Source organism: Euleptes europaea, chromosome 9, assembly GCF_029931775.1.
Source record: "Euleptes europaea isolate rEulEur1 chromosome 9, rEulEur1.hap1, whole genome shotgun sequence".
Lineage (NCBI taxonomy): Eukaryota > Metazoa > Chordata > Lepidosauria > Squamata > Sphaerodactylidae > Euleptes > Euleptes europaea.
Window position 1 is genome coordinate 24,789,268 of NC_079320.1, and position 27,270 is coordinate 24,816,537.

The following is a 27,270-nucleotide window of genomic DNA, read 5'->3' on the forward strand; positions in this document are numbered from 1 at the left end:
CCAAAATAAATTGGTATCATGATCAAAACTTCATTCACCATAACCACAGACAGCTATAAAAATAAGGTAAGAGACATTCATTTAGTTTTGTCACCATTTTTCTGGCTTGGGCTTTCTTAGTTCTGTCCAAGAAAACATTTTTTCCTGGAGTATGGGAGAAAAGAATGAGTAATTATTATTGTCACCCGATTAAAGATATTATAGCAGATCATGTCTTCATATTAAGAAGGCTGCTTTTGTGCTGTGTTTCTGTCATTCAAGATCACAGAAGGTGCTACTTACAGGCTGTTGCTGATAACCATCTTGGTCTTGGATATTATATTACACACACAACTTACCAATGCTGCATTCTTCGCCACATTTCCAACAACTACAACAACTCTTCCTTTAAAGCTCTGAAGCGTGGCTGTTGCAGGGCACTGGATGAACTCCCCTTCTGCAGTGAACGCCGACCCAAATGGAATATTGATGCTGCTTGATATATGCCCTCGATTAAAACTGGACAAGGAGAGTTAAGGGAATTAAAGAGAGAAAAAAGGAAAACACACCATGGCTATATGAAGACAACCAGAATTGGACAGAGTTTTTGAATGCTATCACAGTGCAAATAAGTACCAGGACAAAGATAACCATCAGATTAAAATAGAGATAGGCAACCGGAGGCCAAATCTAGTCCCCCAAAGGCTTCACTTCATGCTTCCAGCATGCCCCTCGCCAAAGCATAACTATTGTCCACCCAGTTTCTTCCGAACTATAACACACAGAGGTGTCTTTCACAACATGTTCCCCAAGAAACAGATGCCTGATTAAAGTTCTCCCCTTGTGTACCTTAGATGCTCACTCCTGACAGTGAGCCAAGACACAGACAACTGCTGACAAGGGCCCTAACAGAAGGGCTCTGCCAAAGCCCTTGTTAGTGTTCACTCTGGATGTTAAACTCTTTCTGTTGTGCCTCATCTTGTGTCCTTGCTGACTCATCAGCCCTTGCCTCAATTTAAAATATGGCACTTATGGCAGATTTGTTGCTGTACAGGAATTTCTTATATTCTTGCAGTCATCCTTGAAACATAAAAATCACATGTAATATATCACACATATCAGGATATATAAACTTAATTAAAGCAGTCTCATATTAAGTTGACCCTGGGGTTAGGATACTGGATGGAAACTAATTATAAAGAGAGAACAATTTTTTTTAAAAAAAAAAATTGAGCAAGGAGTTCAGGGCTAGCAATGCTCCTCACACACTTCATTCCCTTGCTCCGAAGGCTGATTCAAACATGAATGACACTGGTAGGAAGGAACTTTTACATGATGTGGCAAGTGTCTCTATGTGTCTCGTTTAAGCTAGGCTCACAGCTAGGGATGCTTGAAGAAAAAGAAGAGTTGGTTTGTGCCCTCTAGCAGACTCGTCAGGAGGCTTGGGGTTGGGTGCTATCAATATGTTAATGACACCCAACTCTTCCTCCTGGTGAATAAGCAACCAAAGATAGCTCTCTCGGCCTTTAGCCAATGCCTGGATGCTGAGGCTGGATGGTTGAAAGAGAGCTGGTTGAAGCTTGAATCCATCAAAGATGGAAGTCACGTGGCTGGGAAAATGCATAAGTGACAAAAAGGAATCCATTCCATAATAAGGAAAGGAGATCTTTGAATACAGGATTACACTGGGGCTAGAGGGCAGCCGTGTTAGTCTGCAGTAGAATAGATAGATTCGAGTCTGGTAGAACCTTAGAGACCATTAAGATTTTCAAGGTATAAGCTTTCGAGAATCAAAGCACCCTTCATCAGATATGAAGCTGATGAAGAAGCTTTGACTCTCAAGAACTTATATCCCAAACATTTTGTTGGTCTCTAAGGTATTAGTGGACTTGAACCTAGCTCCCCTCTATTGTAAGCACAACAAAGTTTTCCACTACATCCATAGGATATGTGATCAAACACACAAATTAAGTGTCCAACTCTAGATTATAAATTATCCAATATGGTGCTAAATAGGTTGTGAATTTCCCTCCACCTGACACACAGAAAGAGTTGCTTCGAGAGGAGGAGTGCCAAGAATACAGCTAAGTTACTTCTAATTAAAGGTTGCAAAGATTCCAGGATCTAGCAGGGATTGCCTTGGAGAGGGGCTTAGAGTTAATCTAAGATTAATACTAGTACGAATTCCTTTTTAAGATAATTAGCACAAACAGCTCCATTTGGATAAGTGTCAAAAATTTTACTGTGGGAAATAATGTCAGGGAAAGTTTTACAGATTAACAAGCCACTGACCCATCCGCATCATTACTAAGTCTGTTCATTTCTAACTGGAAGGGGTAGTTCTTATTTGTATCACAAAATGTACAGTATCAATACATTTCCTCCTTGTAAATATTTCAGTACAACACTATGACTGTAAAAGATGGACACTCCTTCAAGACAACAGTAAGAATAACCATAAGACATTTGCTTTCAGTTAAAGTGACAACAGAGGGCCATGCACGCTTTCTGTGTCCTCCTTAATCTTAAATGGCCATCTGAACCATTCCAGCACTGAGGTGATTATAAAAGCCAGAGATTTTATGCAAGAGATTTAAAGGACCATAAAGTATTTAGCTGAGATCTTCTTGAAAGGAATGGAACGTTGCCAGAACTGTTGTAACGTACTTAGCGAAATGAGTCTTAGGCAAAACCGCTGTCTCTCTTTTGCAAACACAGACGTCACTTAGACAATAGTTTTTTAATAGAAAGGCCCAGACGACATTATCTTTTTACCAGGAAGTTCACCCTTATAAAACTGTTTGGGAGGGGGGGAGGCCACCAGAGCTTAAACTAACAACACATAGCAGATCGAATTTCAGTAAATCCAGTTTACATGGAAACATCACTGCAAGGGGGGAAAAACACTTGTTGAACATGTTTTCCATCAAACTTTGTTAAATGCCATCCACCTTTTCTTCCTGTAGTGCTTGGAAGGAGTCTGGGCAAGAATATGGAAGATAATGATCAGGAATTTAAATGGTCACCGAGATGGATCCCACACCATTGTTCCTGTTAATGGTGGCTCCTTTCTCGTACACTTGAATATGTTATCCTAGTGTATCCTGAGACATAGAATGCCTTAAAAGAGTATCAGTTGCTTAAAGCCGTGTTTTAGACCCAAGATAAATCTTTGCCAACAAAGCGGTTTCTTAATTACTCCAAATGAGGGCCATTTATTTTGGTTTCACTTCATTTGGATATATCACCTATACTTGCAAACAAATGCCTTTATTAATTGAGCTTTTCAAAATTCTCGCCGGTATTTAATTTGTGGGCTTTTGGAAAACAGATCCATTTTCTTCCTGTGATGCACTCTTTAAACCTTTATAACACAGCAGGCTACAGATATAAAGAAAGAAAAGATGCAGCATTTTGCCTCTTTTGGGGTAGTTCCTGCGTGTTTTACACTGCCCACCTTCCTCTATGAAACCCCATTTTTAGTATACCAAGCCCTGTGACGAAGTGCTGATTAGCTTTCCAAACTCTTTGCATCTTGAAAATTTGAGTTACCGTATTTTCCGGCGTACAAGACGACTGGGCGTATAAGACGACCCCCCATTTTTACAGTTAAAATATAGAGTTTGGGATTGTCCCGAGTCTGCGGCCTGGGGCCGGCCCTCGGGACTGCGCCCCAACCCCGCGGCCACCCCCGGTCCTCCTGGGGCGGGGAAGAAGAGGGGGACGGGGGCGAGAGTAAGGGCCCTCGAGAAGGGCGAGGCTAAAGGCAAGGGGAGGACTGAGCTGACGGCCCGTGGAGGGCGGGGCTAAAGGAGGCTTTGGAGGGGAGGGAAGCCCATATAGACAGAAGCTGAAGCGGAGGCCGAGGAGGAAAGGGAGCATGTTGGGTGTGCTAGGCGGCAGCCAAAACACCCTGTGCCGGGAGAAGAGAGTGGCCACCCCAGCCCTGGCCAGCCAGCCGCATGCCTGCCTTGCGCTGCCGCTGGAGCACAGCCGAGCACTTCCCTCCGTGCACCCCGGCGCACCTGGCTCCGACTCCGAGCTGGGCAGTGAGCGCCCTCGCCGGGCTCGCCTCCCCTCCCTCCTCTGCCGGACATGGACAGAGCAGAGGCGGCTCCCCAGGCAGATTCTCCAGTCCGGCTCGGAATTCAGCATCCGGCGTATAAGACGACACCCGGCGTATAAGACGACCCCCGACTTTTGAGAAGATTTTCCTGGGTTAAAAAGTAGTCTTATACGCCAGAAAATACAGTACATTAATTATGATAATAAAGCGTTACTATGAGCACAACCGTTCACATTTCTGCTAGCTTTTAAACATGTCAGGGGACAGGAGGGCAAATGAAAAAGACTTCGCTATGGATGGATCAAGTTTAAACATCAAACAAGTTTCAGGAGAAAAAAGCCCCAGAAGACTAAACAATGAAGAGCCAAATGATTTAGACACTGAAGCCTGTGATAGAGTGGAAACCTCACTTGATGCATGAAATTAATGAGCATACAGAAGAAATAATTATACTTTCATGCTTCTTTGATCACCTTTGTTTTAGTTAGCCAGCGTAACACACTAAGGGTTGGGTTTTGGCATATGTCCTGACAATTCTGTTTTCCTCATATATAATCATGAATTAGAACAGTCTTGCAGTTCTACCAAGCTACGTTTGGTTTTTCACAAGTGTGAAACATTAGGCAGATCATATCTAACATACGCAAAAATAAACACCGTGTCTTTCCTACATAAAACAGATCACCAAGAATGAGAAATTAACGAACTGCATACCTTTAAGACAAATCTACTGGAAGAAAATGTAAGACATTTAAAATCAAAACGTATTAGTGATGCGCAAAGTATGTACATGATCATATTAATACTGTAATACATGTTTTGCAATTTAACTGAATTTAACTGAATTTAACTAACTTTGTTACTACTATTTTGTAAAACTTTGGAGTAGCTACGTGTTTAGATAAACGCCTTGTAACCTCTGGTGCTTTGCACATTTTTTTTCTCTGTCTCCTATCAGAGGTTTCTCCCCCCTTTTTTTCTCATAATCATATCAAGGACATTATATTTTGAACTAGTCTAAAAGTACAAATACAATTTGTACTTTGCCCATTACTATAAAATTAACACAACGACCACAGCATTGGATGGGTTATACAACTAAAGTAACAACATCATTTGCTTCTCAATAAGGCAAGAGTAAGCCCAGAGTTTCCCAGTCTGTGATGTGCCCTGTGGATAGGAAAACTTGTGACCATGGTAGACTTTCCTTTGATAACTCTGCTGATCTCAGACCACCTACTGGATTCTACAGCTGTATGGTAGGCAGCACAGAGAAGAGGCCTTGGGGCTAAGGACATTATAATTTTTAGTTGCTGCATGTATTAATAATTATACAAATTACTTGATAAAATATTTTAATAGATAAACGGGCCCACAGGTTGGACAACACGGAGGTTATTTTTTATTTGGCCCTCTCGAAATCTATCATCTTTCACTCTGCTGCCTAGTTACCACTGTGTTACTGGGTTTGCCTCTACCATTACTGCACCATTTACCCCATTGTAAATCAGTCCCCATGGATGCTATTTGCACTAGTAGAGGGAACATATTTGCTTGTCCTGGGAACAATTTCCATTGAGAAAATGACATCGTGCTGGGCCCCCATCTAATCTCCTTCCCTCCCAGCTGCTATTTATAAGAAGTTTAAAGCAACTGGAGATCTGTGATCAGATCTCCAATGTTTCACCTGGTTGTACCTTCAGAGCAGTCGAACTGTCCTTTTTTTCCCCAGCCACTGCAGCACTTCCAGTTAAAAAGATTGGCAGAGCGATAATGGAAAAAAGATTAAGCTATAGCTCTTTCAATTTAAAAGGATACTCCTCGCTGTTCCGAATGTCAACAATAAGCAGCTTTGGCTTGCTAGATTTTGTTTTCTTTGTCGGAGTCTTGAAATGCCCAGGTCCTGTCAAGTCACACAGGTCAATCAAATCTTCTGCTGAGATCCGTGGAGAAACTTCCGATTTCAGGTCATTCAACTTGATAGAGTCCCTAGACTGTTAAGGGAGAAAGGGAGAGAAACAGAACCAATAAATAATAATGCATCGAGACATTAAGCACTGTTTGTAAGCGCTACGTGCTATGAAAAATAAGATCTAGATATTTACTGATGAAACCCCTTTCGCCTAACCAACTCTCAGGCTATTTCATTTTCTGATTCTTAGTTCTGAACACTGTTCTCTCCAGGAACCCTACTGATAAATCGGTGCCTTGTATTCACAACTTTTAATAATGATTTCATTTCACGTTTAGAAGGGCAGGCCCTGCACAACTGTTCATATGTGGCAATATAGCATCTCATTGCCTTTTCACCTTGTGATGGCAAAAGCGCCACAGTGTAGAGATGAGCAGAACAAATGTTTATTATTCTGGGGTACACCACAGGGGACCTTCCAGTTTTGATATTAATAAAACAGTTCATAGCAGATAAGGTCCCCAAGTCAAAGCACAGTAAACTATCCATCGTACCACGCCGGAGTTAATACTATAAATCACATCAAAAACAATGGTGAAAAAAGGATAAAGAAGGAATAGGACAACAAAACCAAGCTATACAATCGCTCTCGGGTTTCATCACATTTTGGCGTTGTCAAAGGATGGGGCCATGCAGATGACCAGGAAACAGAATCTAGGATTCGGTTATGCAGCTGGAAAGGATAGCATCTGCAGGCACAGAAGAAAGCTTTATGTGAAGCTCAGTCCTGGATGTGCTTGCTCTTCTTTAGGCCTCCTTTGTATATGGTGCCATTAGCCAGTGTGCTATCTGTGAGCATTCCGTGACAGGCCACACTTAGCTATGCTCTATTCATATCCAGGCTATACCACTGCAGTGTGCTCTACATGGAGCTGCTTTAAAGACTGTTTGAAAGCTTCAGTTTAATTCAGCAGCTGAATGGCCTGAGGGCATGGATTACAGAGAAAGTATCCAATCTTAAAAATCTTGACTTACACTATTCTTAAATTGTTTTATGGTTTACTAAAAATAAAACACTGCCCCTCAGGACATTGTCATAGTGAGGCCAAAGATCCTCCTCCATCCTTGTGTTAGCCTAAATCTCAACGACAGGGGTAATAGAAAGGTGTATATGCAAAATATCTGTTCACAAGGCAAAGGCAAATACCATCAACTTTTGGGGTGTTGCTGTCTGCCTTAAGAGCTTCACATTATTGAAGCCAGCCCATCCTTTTATATGTGATAAGGTAATTGGACAGCAGGAAAAGAGGAAGATCCAACAAGAGATGGATTGATTCAATAAAGGAAGCCACAGCCTTCAATTTGCAGGATCTGAGCAGGGCTGTCAAAGATAGGACATTTTGGAGGACTTTCATTCATAGGGTCGCCATGAGTCGGAAGCGACTTGACGGCACTTAACACACACACAATTGGACACACAATGGGACTGCACATCACATTGGAAAACTCTGCTCCAACTCATGGCTGGCCCTGTTGCAAAGTCTTATTTGCTACTTTTCCTTAGCAAGAGAAAGAGCAGCCACCTCTCTCCAGTACTGCAGGGATATAATTTTCAACTGTAAGGATTCACAGCAGCCTAGCTGTGTCTATACATGCATCCCATACTGGTTGTTAAAAAGGAGTGGTAAGTGGAATGCAGCAAACCAAGGAGACTGAAGCAAAACAAATAACCTGAAGTCCATGGAAATTTATACCAGTGACTAGCTTCTTCACGTTAACAGGTATTATTTCTTTAGGAGCAATAATTAACCCCCCTATAGGATTCCATAGTAAAAGGGAGGAAATACATCATTTTCTTTTAGTGCTTTCCTCCCTGTGTAATGCTGACAGCATCAAGTCCTATATCTGTCCAGTGTGCTCTCCCAAGTGGATTATCCTTTTCTAGATATAAAAATTTAATACTCACTGTAGGGCTATTTTTAAAAAGATTTTTTAAAATTCTTCATTTTTTAAAAGATGCAGCACACTATTTTTGTGATAAAATATATAGTTTCTTTACTGGTGCATGAAATAAAACTGTAACACTCTGGAAACAACATAATATAGCTCTGTATTTCACCACCAAACTATCTGTTTTTAGCAGCTGTCTTTTCCACCTAAAATTAGGGGCTCTCACTCAAATATTTAAGAGGAAATGAAACTGTGCTGTAGCTATTAGAGAATATCTAACACTACTCCAGAAGTATTACCTTGCCCCTGACAGAGAATGTTCAAACACAGATGCTTCAGGAACACCACAGAATTAATAGAATGGTTCAATGTTAGTGAATCTGCTGTGAATGCAAGAAAGTCCCAGATTCAATCTCTAGCATCTCCAGTTAAAAGGATCACGTAGTAGACGGGATTGCCAACAGGCCTGGAGAAAAAATGACCTGTCCATTTAAGAGAGGCATAATGTGTGGAAAGGGAGGGGCAGCTGAAAATTTTCAGAGCATGGAGGTAAATAACATAACCTGGTTAATAACATCCCATTAAACCTGTATTAAAGAGACAGCACATTTTGTCTCCAGGCTGCTGGAGACCCTGGTAGTAGGTGAAGGGAAAATCCTCTGTCCAAGACCCGGGAGAACCTCTGCCAGTCAGAACAGACAATCCTGGTAGACCAGTGGTCTGAATCTGTATAAAGCAGCTTCATGTATATGTGTGGTATTTTATTCCATGTTTCAAAACATACTTTAGATATTTAATGCACTAAGTCAAACCAAAGTAGGGGAAAACTGCTAGTGGGCCCAGCCTCAAAGATAGTGTCCTAAAGCATATCAACTGTTCCCCAGCTTCCAATAAAAGGTGGGACATGTGAGGAAGGAACAGGACTAATGGACTAAAGTAAAATATCACATGGACTTGTTCATAGTCTACTTTGAGGATATTGGGTGTGGTCCTGGACCATCATCTCCTTTAAAGAGTATCCCTACTGCACAAACATTTACTTTACCAGTTAAGTTCATTTCAGTGAGTTGCCGTGTTGGTCCGCAGTAGAACACTAAATTCAAGTCCAGTATCACCTTCAGAGACCAACAAGTTATTTGGGATATGAGCTTTCGAAAGTCAAAGTTCTCTTCATCAGATCTGATAAAGGGAGCTTTGACTCTCAAAAGCTCATATCCCGGAAATCTTTTTGGTCTCTAAAGTGCTACTGGACTCAAATCTAGCTTTTCCAGTGAAGACAGCAGAAGACAACTTGGGAGAAGGGGACACTTGACATAGCTTTCTGGTGTGTGTGTGTGTGGGGGGGGGAGGCAGCTGTCCCTATGACTCCGAGCCTCACAGTACAAAAAGTACAATTTATTCTTCTCCGGGTGTAAGTTTTGCAATAGTAAAACTTAACATGTGGATAAGCTGAGAGGGGCTTTGGTGCCTCAGTTATTTCCCACTTCAGAAGCAATGAAGCCTCTTCAGGCACTCTTCACAAGGTACGGCATGTGCTAGAAGGGCGGAAAGGCACAAGGAGGAAAACAGAAGAGAGTCCCCATTGCTGCAGCGGTATTTATTTTTCCTTTGTATAACATACCATCAACATTTGCTTTGCTCTGTGATAATGGCCTTCAGGAGTTTACTTTAGGAAGCGACCAGCATGCTGAGGGAAAACACTGCACATGGCATGAAAGGAATTACAATTTGTAAATAAGACATCCAACGTCAGGCTGGTATAATTTGGACTCTGTTAGAGCGGGAAGGGAATTTTGTAGCATCCAAGGAGTTCTACTGATAAAACTCCTACTTGGCACAGAAAGCGCAAACTTCTTCTCCAGGCAATGTTTGTTGGGCTTGTTTATCAATTCCGTGCATTTCTGCAGCTATTGGGAACTCTCACAGGGCAGGCAATAATTGCTTAAAAGAGGAAGAATGTTATCTAACGGAATGTTCAGTTGGTTTTTTTAATCACTGCATATTTAAAATGTGAATATTGGGGCTTTAGAGATAACATACTCCCAGTTTTCAAAATGAGTAGGTTTGGCCTTCATAAGGAAGGTACAACACAGCGGTTATGCCAAGAACCAAATGTGTTTAAAAAACAACAACCAGCCCGCTGAGTACAGAAAGGGAGGCGCAAAATCCCAGTGAGGCTGGACTAATCTTTTATGTAGGCTAATGTGTTGCAGAAGTGATTCTGAATTTTTGTGTCACTACATATTTTCCCATCAATATCTTAATGGGTGCTTTTCAGGGAAGCCAATTTTTTTTAACATTTAACAATTCCGAAACCACAGAGCAGGCAGGGAAAGATCACATTAGTGACCAAGCGGCTATATTTTTCATACTTTCTGCTTGCTATGATAATGTTGAGCCAGCATTGTGTAGTGGTTAAGAGCGGGGGACTCTAATCTGGAAAACCAGATTTGATTTCCCACTCTTTCGCATGAAGCCTTCTGGGTGACCTTGAGCCAGTCACAGTTCTCTCAGAACTCTCTCAGCCCACGCAGAGGCCAGCAATGGCAAACCACCTCCGAACGTCATTGCCTCGAAACCCCTACGGGGTCGCCTAAGAAACTGCTGCTATTAGTGTAATTGATCTGCAAGATCCCCATTGACTTCAGTGGACTCAGCAGGATGTAACTCTGCGTAGGATGGCACTGTGAGCCTTGTCAAAAGCTTTGAACAGTTTCCAAACACAGAAAAGAACAAATCAGTTTAGCACATTCCCATGCTTGCCTAGATAATGCTCCAACCTGGTATCACAGAAGTATACTATTCTCAAAGTATAGCTAGATTTGAGTCCAGACGTACCTTAAAGAACAACAAGATTTCCGGGGTATAAGCTTTCCTCTTTCCTTCTGTATCCCACTTATAATTTAAAATCAATAAAAATATATATTTTTTTTAAAAAAGAGTCAAAGCATCTGATGAAGGGAACTTTGACTCTTGAAAACTCATACTCTGAAAATCTTGTTGGTCTCTCAGGTGCTACTGGACTAGAATCGAGCTGTTCCACTGCAGACCAACATCGCTACCCTCTGAAATGTTTTTGAAGTACGTTTCCATTGGTGAATGAAGATAAAACAGGGATATATTATGTATTTATGTGATACATTTACGTATGTAATGCAGTGTGTATTTCTCAACGGGGAGCCAAAGCAGCATAGAACATCATTCTCCCTCTTCTGTTTTTACCCTATGAAGTTAGTGAGGCTGAGAAATAGTGTGACTGGTCCAAGGTCACCTACTGAACTTCCAAGGTAGAGTGTAGTCTGACAGTCTAACCACTATGCTACGTGGGCTCTCATATACGATTTGCTAGAGTGTGACTGCTCACGACCTGAGTTCGATCCCGACGGAAGTCGGTTTCAGGTAGCCGGCTCAAAGTTGACTCAGCCTTCCATCCTTCTGAGGTCGGTAAAAAGAGTACCCAGCTTGCTGGGGGTAAAGGAAAGATGACTGGGGAAGGCACTGGCAAACCACCCTGTAAAACAAAAGTCTTCCTAGGAAACGTTGGGATGTGACATCACCTCATGGGTCAGGAATGACCCAGTGCTTGCACAGGGGACCTTTACCTTTAGAGTGTGACTAATGTAAACCTATCATGTTGGAAATCACAACCAGGCAAAAGCCACGAACAGAGTTTTTAAATAAACACATTGCACAAATTCCACAGGAGGGAAAGCTGATTTTTTTTTCTTTCTCACTGTAGAGAAGGAATTACTCAAGAGTGCCGTGGCTAGGCCTTAATAATCTCTGTTACAGAAATAAAAGGACATGCTTTGTAGAAGTGGGAGGAGAATGGAAAGCAGGGAGAAGCCTTGGCACAAGATGAAATACTTCCACTGGCACATTCTTCAGAGCAATTTTAGGATCAAACTGGTACATGACCATAAATAAGGTCACATGGCTATCAAACCACAGAAGAACTTCCAAGTTCAAAATGCTTTGGGTGAGGGGGAGACAGGGAAGGTAGCAAAAGGAACTATTTCCGAGGGCAGCCAATTTTCACCCACTAAAAAAAGCTCATCAGGGATATGCGTCAATCTCCAAACCACAACTATCAAGACAGTCAGTAAATGTGAAAAAAGTATCAAAATGTGTAATGGCTTTGTTGTTAAATGGCCATAAATTAAGGAAGCAGCTTTAGTGCGCGTGCACACACACAATCTCTCACTTTTAAAACTCCACTGCAATTATTTAAATTCGCTTATTCCTGCACTACAAGAAAGCATAACATTAATCTTCCCTCTTGCCTGGAAAAAACTCACAACTTGGAATTAGTGCTGAAAGCAGGGTTTACTGCAGGGAAAAAGTAATTAATGAATCAGGCTGAGCCATGTTTATGTGAACTCACTATCTGCCTGGCCACCCAATTTTCAGACTTCATTCTTTATGAGAGGCAGAGAAAGTGGTTATGAAGACACAGCATTGGAATACGCTTGGTACAGCCAGTTCATTAGTTACTTTCTCTGTGTGGTGGTGAGAAGAAGCTTGTGACATGAATCCTAATCCAACCACTTTCTCTGCATTTGTGAAGCAAAGTAGATAACATTCCTTTGCCTCTTTGATTCTGCATTCCTTTCATTAAAAACAACAACTGTGAGACAAGCCATGATTGCCTCACCAGGCTTTCTGAACTCAGGTGGCCACTTTACTGCTAAACAGGATCCTGGGCAGGAGTCTCTAACATTTTTCTTTAATGAGAACAACTTCTGAGTGTTGGAAAATGTCCCACGCTACTTCCCTCTCTATGGCATATCATCACCAAAGTTTGTTCTGTCCTCGAAAAGACACACACTAGGAAAAACACCAGTAATAAACCTATCATCTAAGCAGCACAGAGGAAAGTCCTATAAAATAAAGCTTGTTTAGGTGTGTGATCAATTTTTTCCTGGACACCTGCACAAAAGCTTTCAATTTCTTCCTCATCAACATTTGTAGCTGGGATGGTTATCTTGATAGACTTTCCATGAAATGTGATTGATATTATTCAATAATTTGCAATATAGCCTGAATGCCTGTGCTACCTCTTGCCTCACTATTAGAGCAACTCCGTTTCTTCTGTGTTTGTCATTTCTCAAGTAAAACACTTTGTAATTGTCTAACTAAAAATGCCCCAATCCAGTCCACATTAGTTCACTCACTTCCAGGATTGAAATGTTTAAACATTTCATTTCTCATTTTATGATTTTGAGTTTACCTTGATTCATACTTCTCACATTCCATGCTCCTATGGTATGTGTCAAACAGCTTTGGACTTTCCTTTTGCATCATGTCAAGAACTGAATGTACTTTTGGCTTCAGTCCAGTTCCATCATTAAAAACAGCACTAGGCATAGTTGTCCTCAGCTCTTCCCCAATAGCTGATTGAGTGTCATCCGACCAGGGGCTCCATCTTCCAGCATTATATATTTTTTGTGTTGAATTGTCTCATCTTAGGTTTTTCTAAGTAAGAGATGACCAGAAGTGGTTTTCCCATTGCCTTCTTCTGCGCAGCATTAACCAGGTTAACCAGAGAGCCAGTGTGGCGTAGTGGTTAAGAGCGGCGGTTTGGAGAGGAGGAGGCTAATCTGGTGAACTGGATGTTTCCCCCACTCCTACACACGAAGCCAGCTAGGTACCTTGGGCAAGTTACAGTTCTATTAAGAGCTCTCTCAGGTACGCCTACCTCACAGGGTGTCTGTTGTGGGGAGGGGAAGGGAAGGAGATTGTAAGCCAGTTTGATTCTCCCTTAAGTGGTAGAGAAAGTCGGCATATAAAATCCAACTCTTCTTCTTCTTCTGATTTAGCAGAAGTGGCACTGATGTTGTCTATGAAAGATCATCCGTCAGTGTCACCTTCCACTACTGCTGCTGCCCAGTAGCTACCCTTCAAGAATTTCTCTACCCCCTCACCACTGGAACTGTCTATTTTCTTTTGCTGATGTGACCTTTGATCCATGAAGAGGGTGGATGCATCTTAGTCTGGTGTCTCAGCTATGACCATTCTGCCTTGAGTGGCTCAGCTAGGAGTTTAGCCTCATGACAAGAGTCTAGACCCCTTATGGTGCTGCTCTCAGCTTTGCTGACAGTCTTACAGATTGTTATACATGAAAATGAACAGAACTGATTCCTACTCTACATAATGATGGCTATGCTGAAACATGAAAGGTAAACTTTTGATTTTTGTTCTTTTGATTTTTTAAAATTTATACTATTTACTTAGAATACTCTGCCACTTGAACAACCCGACTCCCAGTTCAAACTATCAAAATACATTAAAAACAACCAGACTATGTTAAGCCTTATTACCTTAAAGTCCACTTATGAAATTACAGTAAAATATGAAGGTAAAAAAATTTCACCAGATCACTTCTGGGCGCATCTTGATAGTCTGATGACAAACAGGACACTAAACTTCTGGGGCAGTTGATCTCATTTGCTTGCTTAGCATGCTGGGCATATTGTCTGTACGTAGCACTCTTAGGGGTCCAGCAAAAGAGGTTGATTGATTCACGGACACATCGTTCAATGTCAATTTCTGGAGTGGGAGGAATAAAGAAAGATATGGATGCTGGTGAAATAAAAACAAAAAAACGCAGATGAGAAAACAACTGCTTTGATTCTTTTTTTAAAAAATTTTTTATTAACATTTTCAAAAGAAAAGATAACAAACAAACATATACATACACTTCCATCCACACATTTTACACTTACTTCAGGTATCAGTTTACATCTTAAACATTATTCTGTTGTTATGATATTTTCTTAAACATTACTAAACTTATCTATGTTTATACTCTTAGTTTACCTTTATCTATAACTTGTTCAAACTCCAAACAAAATTTGTCCAATAAATCTTTTTTCCAATTAGACGTTCATTAGAGATTTTCATTTTATAACTACCAATACAATGTCTTAAGAGAAAAAAAGATGAGGAGGGGGAGGGTGGAGAAGGAAATGGTGGCCAGCAGATGATACAAGTTAACATCCTAAACAGATTTACAAATTCAGACCAGATGTTGAGATATTTCGTTTTTGCTTCTTGCCTACCAAAAATAACCCTCCCTTAATGGCACAATTCAGTGTCAGATTTGACACATTGCCCCAAAGTGGGAAGGGGTTTGGAAGAATGTATTCCTCTTGTGTGATATTCTGCAAGAAAAGCTTAAGAGTTTGTTCAAAATTGTTTGTGTATGTATGTATGTGTGGGTTGGGAGGGTTACTCTATTCAGCCAGCCCCCAATGTTGCATCACTTGCCATTGAGAGGGTGTAAGGTGCTGCGGTGGAAGGGAGAACAATGGGGGGGGGGGAATCTGTCCCATGAACGATGTTAAGTTCATGGTTCCTTGTATCCAACATAGTCTCTCAGTTTAGCAACCATACAATACCATAATGATTTCATTTTAATTTTTAAACATACCAGGAAGCCTCGCAGATAGTTCATGTTGCAATCTAGACAGACGGCAGGAAACTATTTATTCCCACTACTAATATTCAACCCAAATGGAAATTCAAAGTGGCAATTATTGAGCATCATACAACAAATTCAAATGAAGAGGATAGTTCAAAAAGCAAAATGTTATTATGCCATGTAGGCCATCTGCATATGTAATCAAAGCATTATTTGTCATTGTTACAGCTGCTAAAGGAAAGTGACAGATCAACCATAAGCAACTACAGAAACAGGAGCCCACGAATCTGAAGACTGTGTGGCTTGTTGCATTTGACAAAGCTGTATAATCAGAAAAAGAGTTGGTTTTTATGTGCTGACTTTCTCTACCACTTAAGGAAGAATCAAACCAGCTTACAATCACCTTCCCTTCCCCTCCCCATAACAGACACCCTTTGAGGCAGCTGGGGATGAGAGAGCTGTGTCTAGCCCAAGGTCACCCAGCTGGCTTCATGTGTAGGAGTGGGGAAACCAACCTGGTTCACCAGATTAGGGTCCTCCGCTCATGTGGAGGAGTGGGGAATCAAACCAGTTCTCCAGGTCAGAGTCCACCACTCCAAACCGCCGCTCTTAACCCCTACACCACGCTGGCTCTCAAGTAGCACTGAAAAACTAGACATTGTAACATTATGAAGCTACTGATATCAGTGAGTTGATTTTCTCAACTGCCAGGTCAAAGTTCTAGCCCTTCGATTGCCCAAATTCATGTGGACTGTTGTAGCTTCAAATATTGATGATACTATTAAAATACCTGAGAGGTTTGCTCTCACTCACATCCTTTAGCATTCTGAACTAAGAAGGATATCTTGAACCAGGTAAGGGCACTCTTACCCAATACCCTCATTTTACTTAATAGCTCCAATCAGACTCAGAGGTACAGTTCCTTTCAGGGCAGGGCAGATTTGGGAATTCTTCAGAATTTAAACACAGCTTCAGATTAAATGCAGCAGGGGAGAACAGAAACAGTCAATCCCTGTTCGGTGCTCTTGGACTGGTGCTGCAGAATCAATTCATGGACTGGTGCTGCAGCGTCAACTCATATCCAACTACAAACCTCTATGATTATTTAGAAAGATTTTAAAAAACACCCTGCATTCACAATTCCCTCTACTCGCAAATCACTGCTATTTTTCATGGAGAACTTCTACAAATTACTCATAAAAATTAAAACACGTCTGGTTAATAAACCCATTTCCTGTAGGTTTAATGAGCTGGAGACACAAATCTATTACCTAACACTGGCATTTTGGTGGCAGTATTTTCCAACACGAGCCAATAATTAATCTCCTTAATTTGAGTGTGTGTGTGGGGGGTGGGGGTGGGGGGTGGGGAATATCTCCTGCATGGATGGAGAGCCAAGTTGCTTTTGCCTTGAATGTAACTCCACATGACACAGTGGCACAATATTTGCTTTAAAAGCCCTGTCCAAGATTGATAAGCAGACAAAAGCCTTAACTGTCAGAAGTCTACATTTTAAGGTAGTAACAGGACACAGAAAGAGCAGAGTTTGGACAACATGAGGGTGACAAGAAGATGGCCTGACCAAAGTGTTGGTGATGAAGGGGAAAAAAGATCTTAATATGTGATTGTTGCCTGAAATCTTATGATGAAAAGCAAAGTTATATAGCAGCTAGATTCAAGTGCAGTAACACCTTAGAGACCAACAAGATTTTTGGAGTATCATGAAAGCTCATACCCGGTATATCATTCCCATACACACAATATAGTTCAGCTTCCAGGGGATTCATTTTAAATTTATCGGTTCAAGGTTACAAGAAAGAAAGAAAAAAAGAGAAAAGCAAAGGCCTATTCAGCTGTCTTTCAATACACAGCTTAATCTTAAACTATACCAATAATATTAATCATTTCTACCTATTCACTTAATCTTCAATTGGCTAATAATCTCTATTTACCATATAGGCTATATCCATTGAATATATAATCTAATATTGCTATTCCAATCATTTCCCCCCATTTTTTCATACCATGTATATCTTTTTTGGTCTCTAAGGTACTACTGAACTCGAATCTAGCTGTTCTGCTGCGGACCAGCATGGCTACCCTCTGAAAGTTATATATGAGTACATTGGCATACATGCTCGCACGCATGCATTTGTGTACCATTTAATCCATCCCAGAAACTTGTTCTTTTTGAACAAACTTGCACAACAAGATAAACTGCTGGCCACTTTCCAAAACAATGAATGGTAATAGTATTCGTCTGACCTTTCTGTCCCAAAGCCTTCATTTACTATTGCCCACAGCTAGCCTCAGGCATGTAAACAACTCACTTCAGTAGGAGGAAAAAAATGCAACAGCACTGAAGAGGTCAGACGCAAAAGGGGTCACACAAGTGTCCTTCAGAGCCCCTTCTTTTTTTTTTGGTACAGTTTTTCCAACAAAGGTGTATTTCGATGTGTACAGTTTGGGGTGAGATCTCTCAAGATTCGATTCTGCGCCACACCTCAAACAAAAGTGCTTTCAGTTCATGAAGCACTGTTTCGCCTGAAGCCTTTTATATTTTCTAGCTGCTTAATGTATCTTAGAAGAATGCGGGCATGTGACTGTGCTGAAGACTGTGCTGGGGGACTCAACACTGCAGGATCCGCTCAGGCTTCTCACAGAGTCATGTGTGAACACAGTTAAGTTAGTTTGTAGTCACTGGGGGGAAAGTAACTTGAAATGCAGAAGTAACACAGAAACCTCGTACAAATCTCATTTTGTAATTGGATACTTGTGGCATCTATATTGTAACTAAGCAAACAGTGTTCAGAAGTAAACGTATGCATTCTGATAGAATGCCTTAATTCACAGTGACTTTTTCTCTTGTTTTTCTGTCGCAAATATAACAGAAAACTAAGAATCTTTTCAACTTATATTGCAGCTGCTACAACCTACTGCTCTCATCAATGTTTTGCAGTCCTGTCTCCCTCCCCTCAGAAGAGCCTTTGGGATATATTTGTAGCCTGTCCTACTGCATGGAGGCTATTTATGCTAGTATGAGCAAATGCAACTGTGAAATATATCAGCAAGTCAAGGCTTGCCCACAGGGAGTGGACAAGTACCCGACACTAGGCTAAGTTTGATGATAGGGGGGTGATCGACAAATATATCTTAGATCATATTCAATAGTGGAGTCTTGTGATAATAAAAGAATGCTGTAAATGCATCAACCACCTCTCCACTCCAAAACCTTACTGGCTGAACTAGAGTTCATAGCAAAAAAAGATCAGTCACCCATTTTCTGAGACACATTAGTCATATCAAGGCTACTTCACTGGGGGCAATTTAAGACATCATGTCCCCCCCCCAAACGCATTATCATGAGACAGGAGAGCCACTCAAATCAGAAAGAGAATTAATCTGGAAGAAACAGATTCATTTCCTGGATGCCCTTGGATGTTCAGAAAATTGAGGCCATTTCTATAAGGATCAAAGGACACAGAGAACCACTGCACATCTGACCACAAACTACAACATTCAGAGGTTCGGCACTTTATCCTTCTATGCCAGGAACAGAGCCCTTCCCACCATGTTACACCATGGCATGCAAAACTGAGCAAGGAAACTGTAATGAAAACATAAGAACAGCCAACCTGTATTGGTTCATAGGTCCATCTATTCCAGCATTTTAATGGGAACAGCCAAAGTCACTGGAAAACTTAGAAGCAAACCCCCTTCACCATGTGGGCACATCTAACATAAGAACATAAGAAAGGCCATGCTGGATCAGACCAAGGTCCATCAAGTCCAGCAGTCTGTTTGTACAGTGGCCAACCAGGTGCCTTTAGGAAGCCCACAAACAAGACAACTGCAACAGCATTGTCCTGCCTGTGCACCTGATATAATAGGAGTGCTCCTCTGATCCTGGAGAGAATAGGTATGCATTATGACTAGTAGCCATTTTGACTAGTAGCCATGAATAGCCCTCTCCTCCATGAACATGTCCACTCCTCTCTTAAAGCCTTCCAAGTTGGCAGCCATGGCCACATCCTGGGGCAGGGAGTTCCACAATTTAACTATAAGTTGTGTGAAGAAATACTTCCTTTCATCTGTTTTGAATCTCTCACCCTCCAGCTTCAGCAGATGACCCTGCATTCTGGTATTATGAGAGAGGGATAAAAGCTTCTCCCTGTTCACTCTCTCCATACCATGCATAATTTTATAGACCTCTATCATGTCTCCCCTTAACTGCCTTCTTTCCAAGCTAAACAGCCCTAAGCGTTTTAACCTCTCCTCATAAGGCAATTGCTCTAGTCCCCTAATCATTTAAATGTACAATCTGGAGCCATCCTAGAACTGACCTGGATGATTATGAATTCAGTTTGCAACAGAGTTGCAGGTAGCAGACACATTTCATCATTACAAATTCTATCAAAATTCTTATTGTCAGATAAAAGCAAAGGAAAATTATTAGAGGAGAGTTTAATCTTTCAGCCATGTACTCACTGGATGGCTGGAGCAATTCCATACTGTTAGTTTTATCTGTAAAATGGGTATTGCTCCAACCTGTTTTATTTGTGTTATTGTGAGGACAAACAAGACTTTAGATAAATTTCTCTCAAAAGCAACATAGCCTTAAGAAGAGACATTGGTATGGACACTGCCATTTTTCTCTGCTTTTGTGAACACTTGCAATAATTTTTTCCCCAGAAATTCCGATGGAAATGGAGTACATTGTTTACTTAAACACGTTTATTACCTAATACTTATTATAATAAGCTGTAACAGAAAATATATACCAGTTGGGTTAAGCCATTTGGAAATCCGACAGCTTTGATTGTACTGAGATGCCACATAAGAAAATACTGAACAATTAATCACAGCTGCTGTATAGAAATGCTAGACATTATCTATATGCTGTACAACAGTGTAGCCAAGAAACCAACTGAAAAACAGCAAATGGAAGATTTCTGTTAGAGATTTCCTCACCTTAGCCTCAAACCAGAATTGGTAAGTTGGGATTTGCGAACATCATGTAGATACAAGTGGAAAATGCGAATAATTAAAGGATTCACAGCTTTAGGTAAAATGACATCAATCTTGCAGGCCTTGACACTACAGAACATCATTGGTAAGCAGGTGTGCGCCAACAAATCACTTTCCTTCTGTACCAAAGCCAGATTTCCTCAACCCACACTTGGCAGCAAGCTATTAAACATTGGCAGCTACACATGTCTCCCGTTTCACAAATACTATTATTCACCTTTGATGAATTTCTGAGAACTGTGTTTATAACACAGATCTGCCTCTTGGTCCTTGACAAAGCCATTAAAACACAGGGATTCATGGATATATAGGGAAATAAAATCCAGCCATAACCACTGTGTCTTTCGTGGAGAGAACCAATATAGAATACATGGTGTAGTGGTTAAGAGTGGTGGACTCTAACTTGGTGAACCGGGTTGGTTTCCCCACTCCTGCACATGAAGCCAGCTGGGTGACCTTGGGCTAGTCACAGTTCTCTCCGAACTGTCTCAGCCCCACCTACCTCACAAGATGTCTGTTGCAGGGAGAGGAAGGGAAGGAGATTGTAAGCCAGTTTTATTCTCCTTAAAAGGTAGATAAAGTTGGCATATAAAAACCAACTCATCTTCTTCTTGCAAGTAGCTAGTTAGCAGCTTTTCTGTTGTTTATTTTGCTTAGTCTACCTGCAACTGTCTTGTAGTACCCACAATTTCTGCCTTGTAGAAATAAAGTTGTTTAATTAATAGAGTCTGCACACTTCCTTATCCACCCACCTTGGCTACACAGCATGCTAAAATAATACATCCCTGTGGCACTGGCCTTGAGCGACACCAAGAGACAGGGGGGGGGGCTGATTTACCCAGGGTGGTGGCAGCTATCAGAGAAAGGAGGGCAAGACAAGATTTTCTGCCCCAGCTTCTGGTTGGGAAAACCTGGGGAGAAAGCACCCTTACACTGACGGGGTGGTTAAGCAGTTCTGCTACAGGGTGGAACTGTCTCACCACAATACACACACATACACATATATAACCGCATCTAGCGAAATGTGCATGATCACCATGGGATTTAATCATCAAATCAACTACTGAACACCTGAAAGCTGCTTTACACACTCTGTCTTACACCGAGTCAAACCATTGGTCTATTGAGGTCAGTAGTGTCTACTCCTACTGGCAGTAGCTCTCCAGAGCTTCCTGTGTTAAACATGGGACCTTCACCATGCAAAGCAGATACCCTATCAGGGAGCCACACCTCCGTCTCAATGGTTTAATTATTTGTAAAAATAAAACAACCCCCCCAACAACAACTAGTTGTTAAGTTTAAAAGAGAATACTCAGCACACACACTGTCCGGTGTAGTAGGAGTCAGAATCTTACAACAGGAGACAGTTCTGAAACAATACTATATAATATTAAAGGTCAACTTGCGAAATACTGGCTTTTGCCCTTGAAAACGTTTTGTAAGAACTGGGGGAAGGGGGAATACTTTTAACTCTCCTGGCCATTTCCCCAGTTGAAATAATTGCCACAGAGCGAATCATACCCCCATATATAGGTTCATATAGGTATATATTTGGTGATCTTGAACCATTTCCTATCTATCTCATCTCATAATTATGACCTACTAGTTGGTGAAAATGCTGCCCTCCCAAACCCTTGCAGCCAAAACAAAAAGGGTAAGGTTAGCACAAAATGAACATTAATTTCTAACCCACCCACCCACACAGAGAGAGGTTGTTCAAAGGAAACTTAGGGAGATATTTACTTGGTTCAATTCTTAGCCTTCTCTCCTGAATGAATTGCTCAAGGCAGCCTGCAACAGTTGCAAATTAGGAGGTACAACAAATGTTCTGAAATTATTTTTAACACTTTAATTAAATTTGTGGAGTTGAAACTTTAGGGATTTGAGCCCTGAGTTACTTAAACATTGATAACAAAAGAATCCCTTGTCTTTTCTGCATACTTTACACTGTTCAGGCTCTGTTTTATGGTCCTGAAACAAATCTGAGGCATGTTTATAGGGGTTGTCATCTCATGATCGGTTACTGTGTATTTAAAGCCAGAGGGAAAGGTTTTAAAGTCCAATGGAAGGGAAGCAGTGCAACTAGATGTGGCTTTATTACAAGTCTCCCTAAATTACAAAAAAATGATTGACATTCCCAACAATCCTATGCCCCTCTGAACTAAAAGTCAAGAGAGCTGTCAAGCACTGAGCTGAGCAGTCACTGGGGGAAAACGGTGTGGGAACAAGAGGGAAAGCCAGATGAACAGAATGACGTTGAGATGTTGCTTACTGATTGTGGAATTCTGGAAAGAACTGCTGAGTCTAGAAAAGTGTTCAGGTGCTACCGCGTTGGCAAATACCAATCCTCCTTGGCTTTTGACAAAAGTGAAGGCACAAGGTATGTTCAAAGTTTCAAACTATTATTTCAAAATGTTTTGAACAGCTATAGGTGTCCGCGATTACAGCCATGTGAGTGTAGTATCCAACGACTTGCATGTTGTTTTCCACAAGAAATTAGACCATACCACTGTAGTGTTAACCATGTCTGACTGGCAGTGGCTCTTTAAAGTCTCTCCCAAACTTGCAATTAGAGGTCCTTCAGGAAGCGCTGCCAGGAATTCAACAAGGACTTTATGCATTCATGTATGGTGCTTAATCAGTGATCTACAGGACCTTGCCCAAAAGCATACCTTTCAGCCACTATGGCCCCTGTCCAGGCCAAAGCATCATGTTTAACACATGGAGCCGTGGCTTCCTGGGTGAAGACACTGTAATAATTTCTAGACCCTTCCCACAGCTAGTAAGGAACACCACTTCTAAACTATCAGCAGCACCACAGCTCATCAAGTAGGAAACTGAGAAGGCCATATCATTAAAAGAAAGTCCTAAGGAGTATTATATGGCTAGAGGCAGCTTCAAATGAGAAAGCTGTCCAGAATAAAGACAGTTCAAAAAACCTTAGAACTAGAGGAATGTTGAACAACAGCTGACTTCTATGTCCAAGTTTCTTAGGATTTCATGAGTACTATGATTTCTCATGTAGCCATAGTTTATCTATTGGCTTATTTCAGTATAAATGGCAATAAACATAGCCTTTAGCTAGAGTTTATAAAGGACAAAATTCTCTTGTGAGCAATTTATACTAACAACTTGATTTCAGGCACAGTAAGGTGTACTTACAATGCAACCCTATGCAGAATTACTCCAGTCCATTGAAAACCATGGGCTTTGACTGGAATAACTCTACAGAGGATTGCCCAGTATGTTATATTTAGATACCTATACCCTGCTTTTATCCCAATGTGGACCCAAAGTGGTTTACATCATCATTCTTCCCTGCTCCATTTTATCTTCACAACGACTCCTGAGAAGCAAGTTAGGCTGAGAGTGACAGGCCAAGGTCACCCAGCAAGTGTCCAAGGCAAAGTGGAGATTCAAAATATGGTTTCCCAGGTCTAAGTACAACGCTGTAACTATGGCACCTAAGTAACCTAACTCTTCATAGGACTGGACAGTACAGGTGGCTAATATTTTGTACAGATTGTAAATTTTTGCTCCATTCTTATCTTTATGAGTTGCTCCAAAATCATATCTGGAGGTGGTGTGTAATTTCACACCTTAGCATGCCGGTCATTAGTTCAATATTCAGATATTGTTACACTTGTATCGCTTATATTACCATTTTTCCTTTTCCTCCCTAAAATGTATCAAATAATATCCACAACGCATCAATGTGACACATAGTCCATTCACTAAGCTACTATGTCAACTCCTCCAGCCTGCCCTTTCTTGTTTAAATTATATCCAAAGCCTGAAAATCAGCGAGCACAATAACAAAGGGCAATCCTACATAGAAACAAAACTAATAAATGTGAATACCTGGTAAATCAGAGAAGAGCAAAATGCATTCGTTGAATCCATTAGAAAGAAGCCGATCCCTCAGCTGCTGCAAAATTGCCACTCCAATACAGAACGGGAAGGAAGAGTTCCCAAGTAGTAGCGTATCCCAAAGATGAAAGATTTTGTGCAAGGGAAAGACATCTGCAAGATGGCACATAAACATTAATTAGGGCAGACCAACTGTTTTTACTTATCTTTGAAGGCTAAAACATAAACCAGTGGATTAAGTATAATAGTCTAATAACCAAAGGTTGGAACCAAAGAACTGCTGGTAAATTTGGTGGAGAGAGATTTCCCCACTTAATCCATCCTACTGCAGAATACTATGACCCCCCCAATTACACTCCCCCCCCCCAATTATGCAACTCAACTATGGTTCCCCCAATTATGTTCCTGAGGTTAAAGGGACCCTCAGAAACACCATGCAGGGGGAGAAAATCTGCAGTAGGAAGGTAGTAAAAATTGGCAAAACACCCAGCCTCCCTTCTCCACCAATGAAGTTACCATTCTACTTATGCTTTTGGATATGTTAGTTGCCTTTGTGACTGGGGGAGGGGGCTACAAATTTTGTAAATAAAAAACAAAAAGACAGGGAGCAAGATGCTGAAAAAAAAGATACATAAAGGAAGTGATTCAAGGAGATATGAAAGGTTTTTTTTAAAAAAGACTCAGCATCAATAATCTTCCAACAAAGGACAGGCAAATAATCTATTTTAAGACTTCTGAGGACATGTTCTTCCCTTTCATTTGATCAATTTCTTAGTTTTTCAAATTGTTGACATGCACTATTTCTTCACAGGAAGAAGAAAGAGTGAAAAAGACATGGCAGCCAGTATCAGGAGATGTTGGAAGGGAATGGGTGTTACAGGTAAGCCTTGGATATTGTCCAAGACTAGAAACATGATCTTCTCAGGGTGCAGAAGTCATCCACAGGAAACCAGATGACATTAGGTTGTTTAATCAATTAATTCATTGATTAAATGTGTTACTTCAGCAAAGAATTTTAACTGGTTGACAGCCCTATATTTCATATAAAATATAACTTTTTTTTTCCATAGACAGCACCACAAGCACAAGCTTATTGCATGGTAATTTGGGAACAAACTGTATCTAACCTTGTTTAGAAAGATTTGTTTTCACACTAAGATTTATTACTCTCCAAGGCATAATGCATTTCAATATTATTAAATGCCTAAAGTAAATTATATATTTTGCTCCCCAAACACTTCAAGGACTTTTCCCAACTTTCTGAAATACCCTGTATTTTTGCAGAAGAGTATTAATGAACCAAAAGGAAAAAGAGGTGAATGTTGACACGAATCCTACCTCACAGTTGTTTCTTTCATGGATTGATTTTTTTTGTCCCAGAAACACAATTGGCTTATTTACCAAAGAAATAGTCAAGAACCATTCAGTTAGGAAATGGTACAATTAGCCAAGGTATGTAAGAGTTGGTAGGAACAGACAACATGTGGTTGTCTGGGGAAACATGGAGAAACAAATATATAGTAAGCCTCAATAACTAGTTTTTCATGTGGTAGGGTTTTCTGCCATGTAGTTGTTTGGTTGGGTGTGCCGAAATGTGTGTTTTTTTCACCAGTTGTTGTTGTGCTATATATATTGCAAAAGTTAGGGTCTTTACAAAGTGTCAAGTTATCCCTGCACTTTTTATGTGGATGGATAGTCATTTTCATTTGTAATGCAAGGCTGTTGAAGTTGAAAATGGTAGGCAATTTCCTCAAACTGGGGAGTTTCATGGCTCATCATCTTTGAAGAAAGTTTATCGTCCCTATATTTTTATCCATTGTTTTCAGCTTTGCAACATCAAGAGGTATTTATATACTTTGAAAAACTGAAACAGCATTTTTGTGAAGGTTTCCTCTTGTTTAAAATTGCCATTTATGTATTGGTGCTTTTGAGCTTAACTGAGCTACAACACAAAGATATCTGGAAAGCAGCTCTGTAGGTTGTGTGATTAAGTGGGTATGTGTGCATGTGCTTAATTCTGGTAAGTAAAACTTTCTGATATGTTTGTTCTCCCCCCCCCCCGCACCACTTTGTAGAGGTGATGTGTATGTACGCACATGGACCCAACTGGGGCACTATTTTTTTAAAGAAGAAAAGCACTTGAGTAGAGAACGTATACAGAGAATCCACACTGCTAATTTTAACTACACAGAGTATAAGACTGTGCCATAATTTTCTGGTTATTTATTTATTTGTTTCATTTATACTTTATTTTTATTTACTTTATTTCACCCCAACAGGGACCCAAAGCAGCATGCATTGTTCTCCACTCCTCCATGTTATTCTCCGGTGTCAAGTGCTTCCGCTTATATGATCAGCGTCCTTCAAGCACCTAACACCAGAGGAACATGCTCAGCAGTGGATAGGGCACAGCTTAAGATCCCACCCCTGTTTTTAAGGACAAAGCAAAGCTATTGCTGAAGGAGCTCAGAATTTGTAATGTACGTTAAAAAAAAAAAGAGAATATAAATAAAAACGTAGTATAGAAAAAACTGATAAAAGGTCATACTCACGTGTAAACATTGTGAGAAACCAAGGAATCGCATATAGCTAAAACAACAACATGGAAATACACTGTTAAGGCGGCTCCTTGGAAATTTTCTATTACATTAGTGCAGTAGTTCTGGATTGTCTAATTGAAATGAGAGTTAGCGTAAACACATTAAAACCAGATTGCAGATTATATCTCACTTACAGTAACATATCACCAATGTTGCAATTCAGAAAATTTTCCTATATGTCTATGTTCTGTACAATAATTGTAATCTAGGGGTTTTATCAGAACTGTAATGCAGGTCCATATAGCTTTTGGCATCAGCTGAACAGTATGTCATTGTGAACATTTATCTATTTAAAATATTTCTAATTTAGAAATATTTATTCAGACTATTCAAACTAGTTCTTTAAAGTTCTTTACTAGTTCTTTATTTATTGAAAATATTTAATGCCACCTTTCCACACAAGGCAGTCTACAGCAAAACAATAAAACATCTAAACATTAAA

At 40.6% G+C, this 27,270-nt stretch overlaps 1 protein-coding gene across 2 annotated transcripts in view; it reads right to left on the minus strand.

The window, feature by feature from the left end:
* TBCK (TBC1 domain containing kinase) overlaps positions 1–27,270 on the minus strand; it is a 97,938-nt gene that overhangs the window by 18,675 nt on the left and 51,993 nt on the right. For both annotated transcript variants that reach the window (XM_056855596.1, XM_056855597.1), the window contains exons 20-24: positions 26,781–26,817; positions 24,220–24,381; positions 14,281–14,456; positions 5,864–6,039; positions 339–498 (exon numbers count right to left, since the gene is read on the minus strand). In XM_056855596.1, coding sequence (XP_056711574.1) covers positions 339–498; positions 5,864–6,039; positions 14,281–14,456; positions 24,220–24,381; positions 26,781–26,817 — 711 coding nt within the window. The remainder of the gene's footprint in view (positions 1–338; positions 499–5,863; positions 6,040–14,280; positions 14,457–24,219; positions 24,382–26,780; positions 26,818–27,270) is intronic.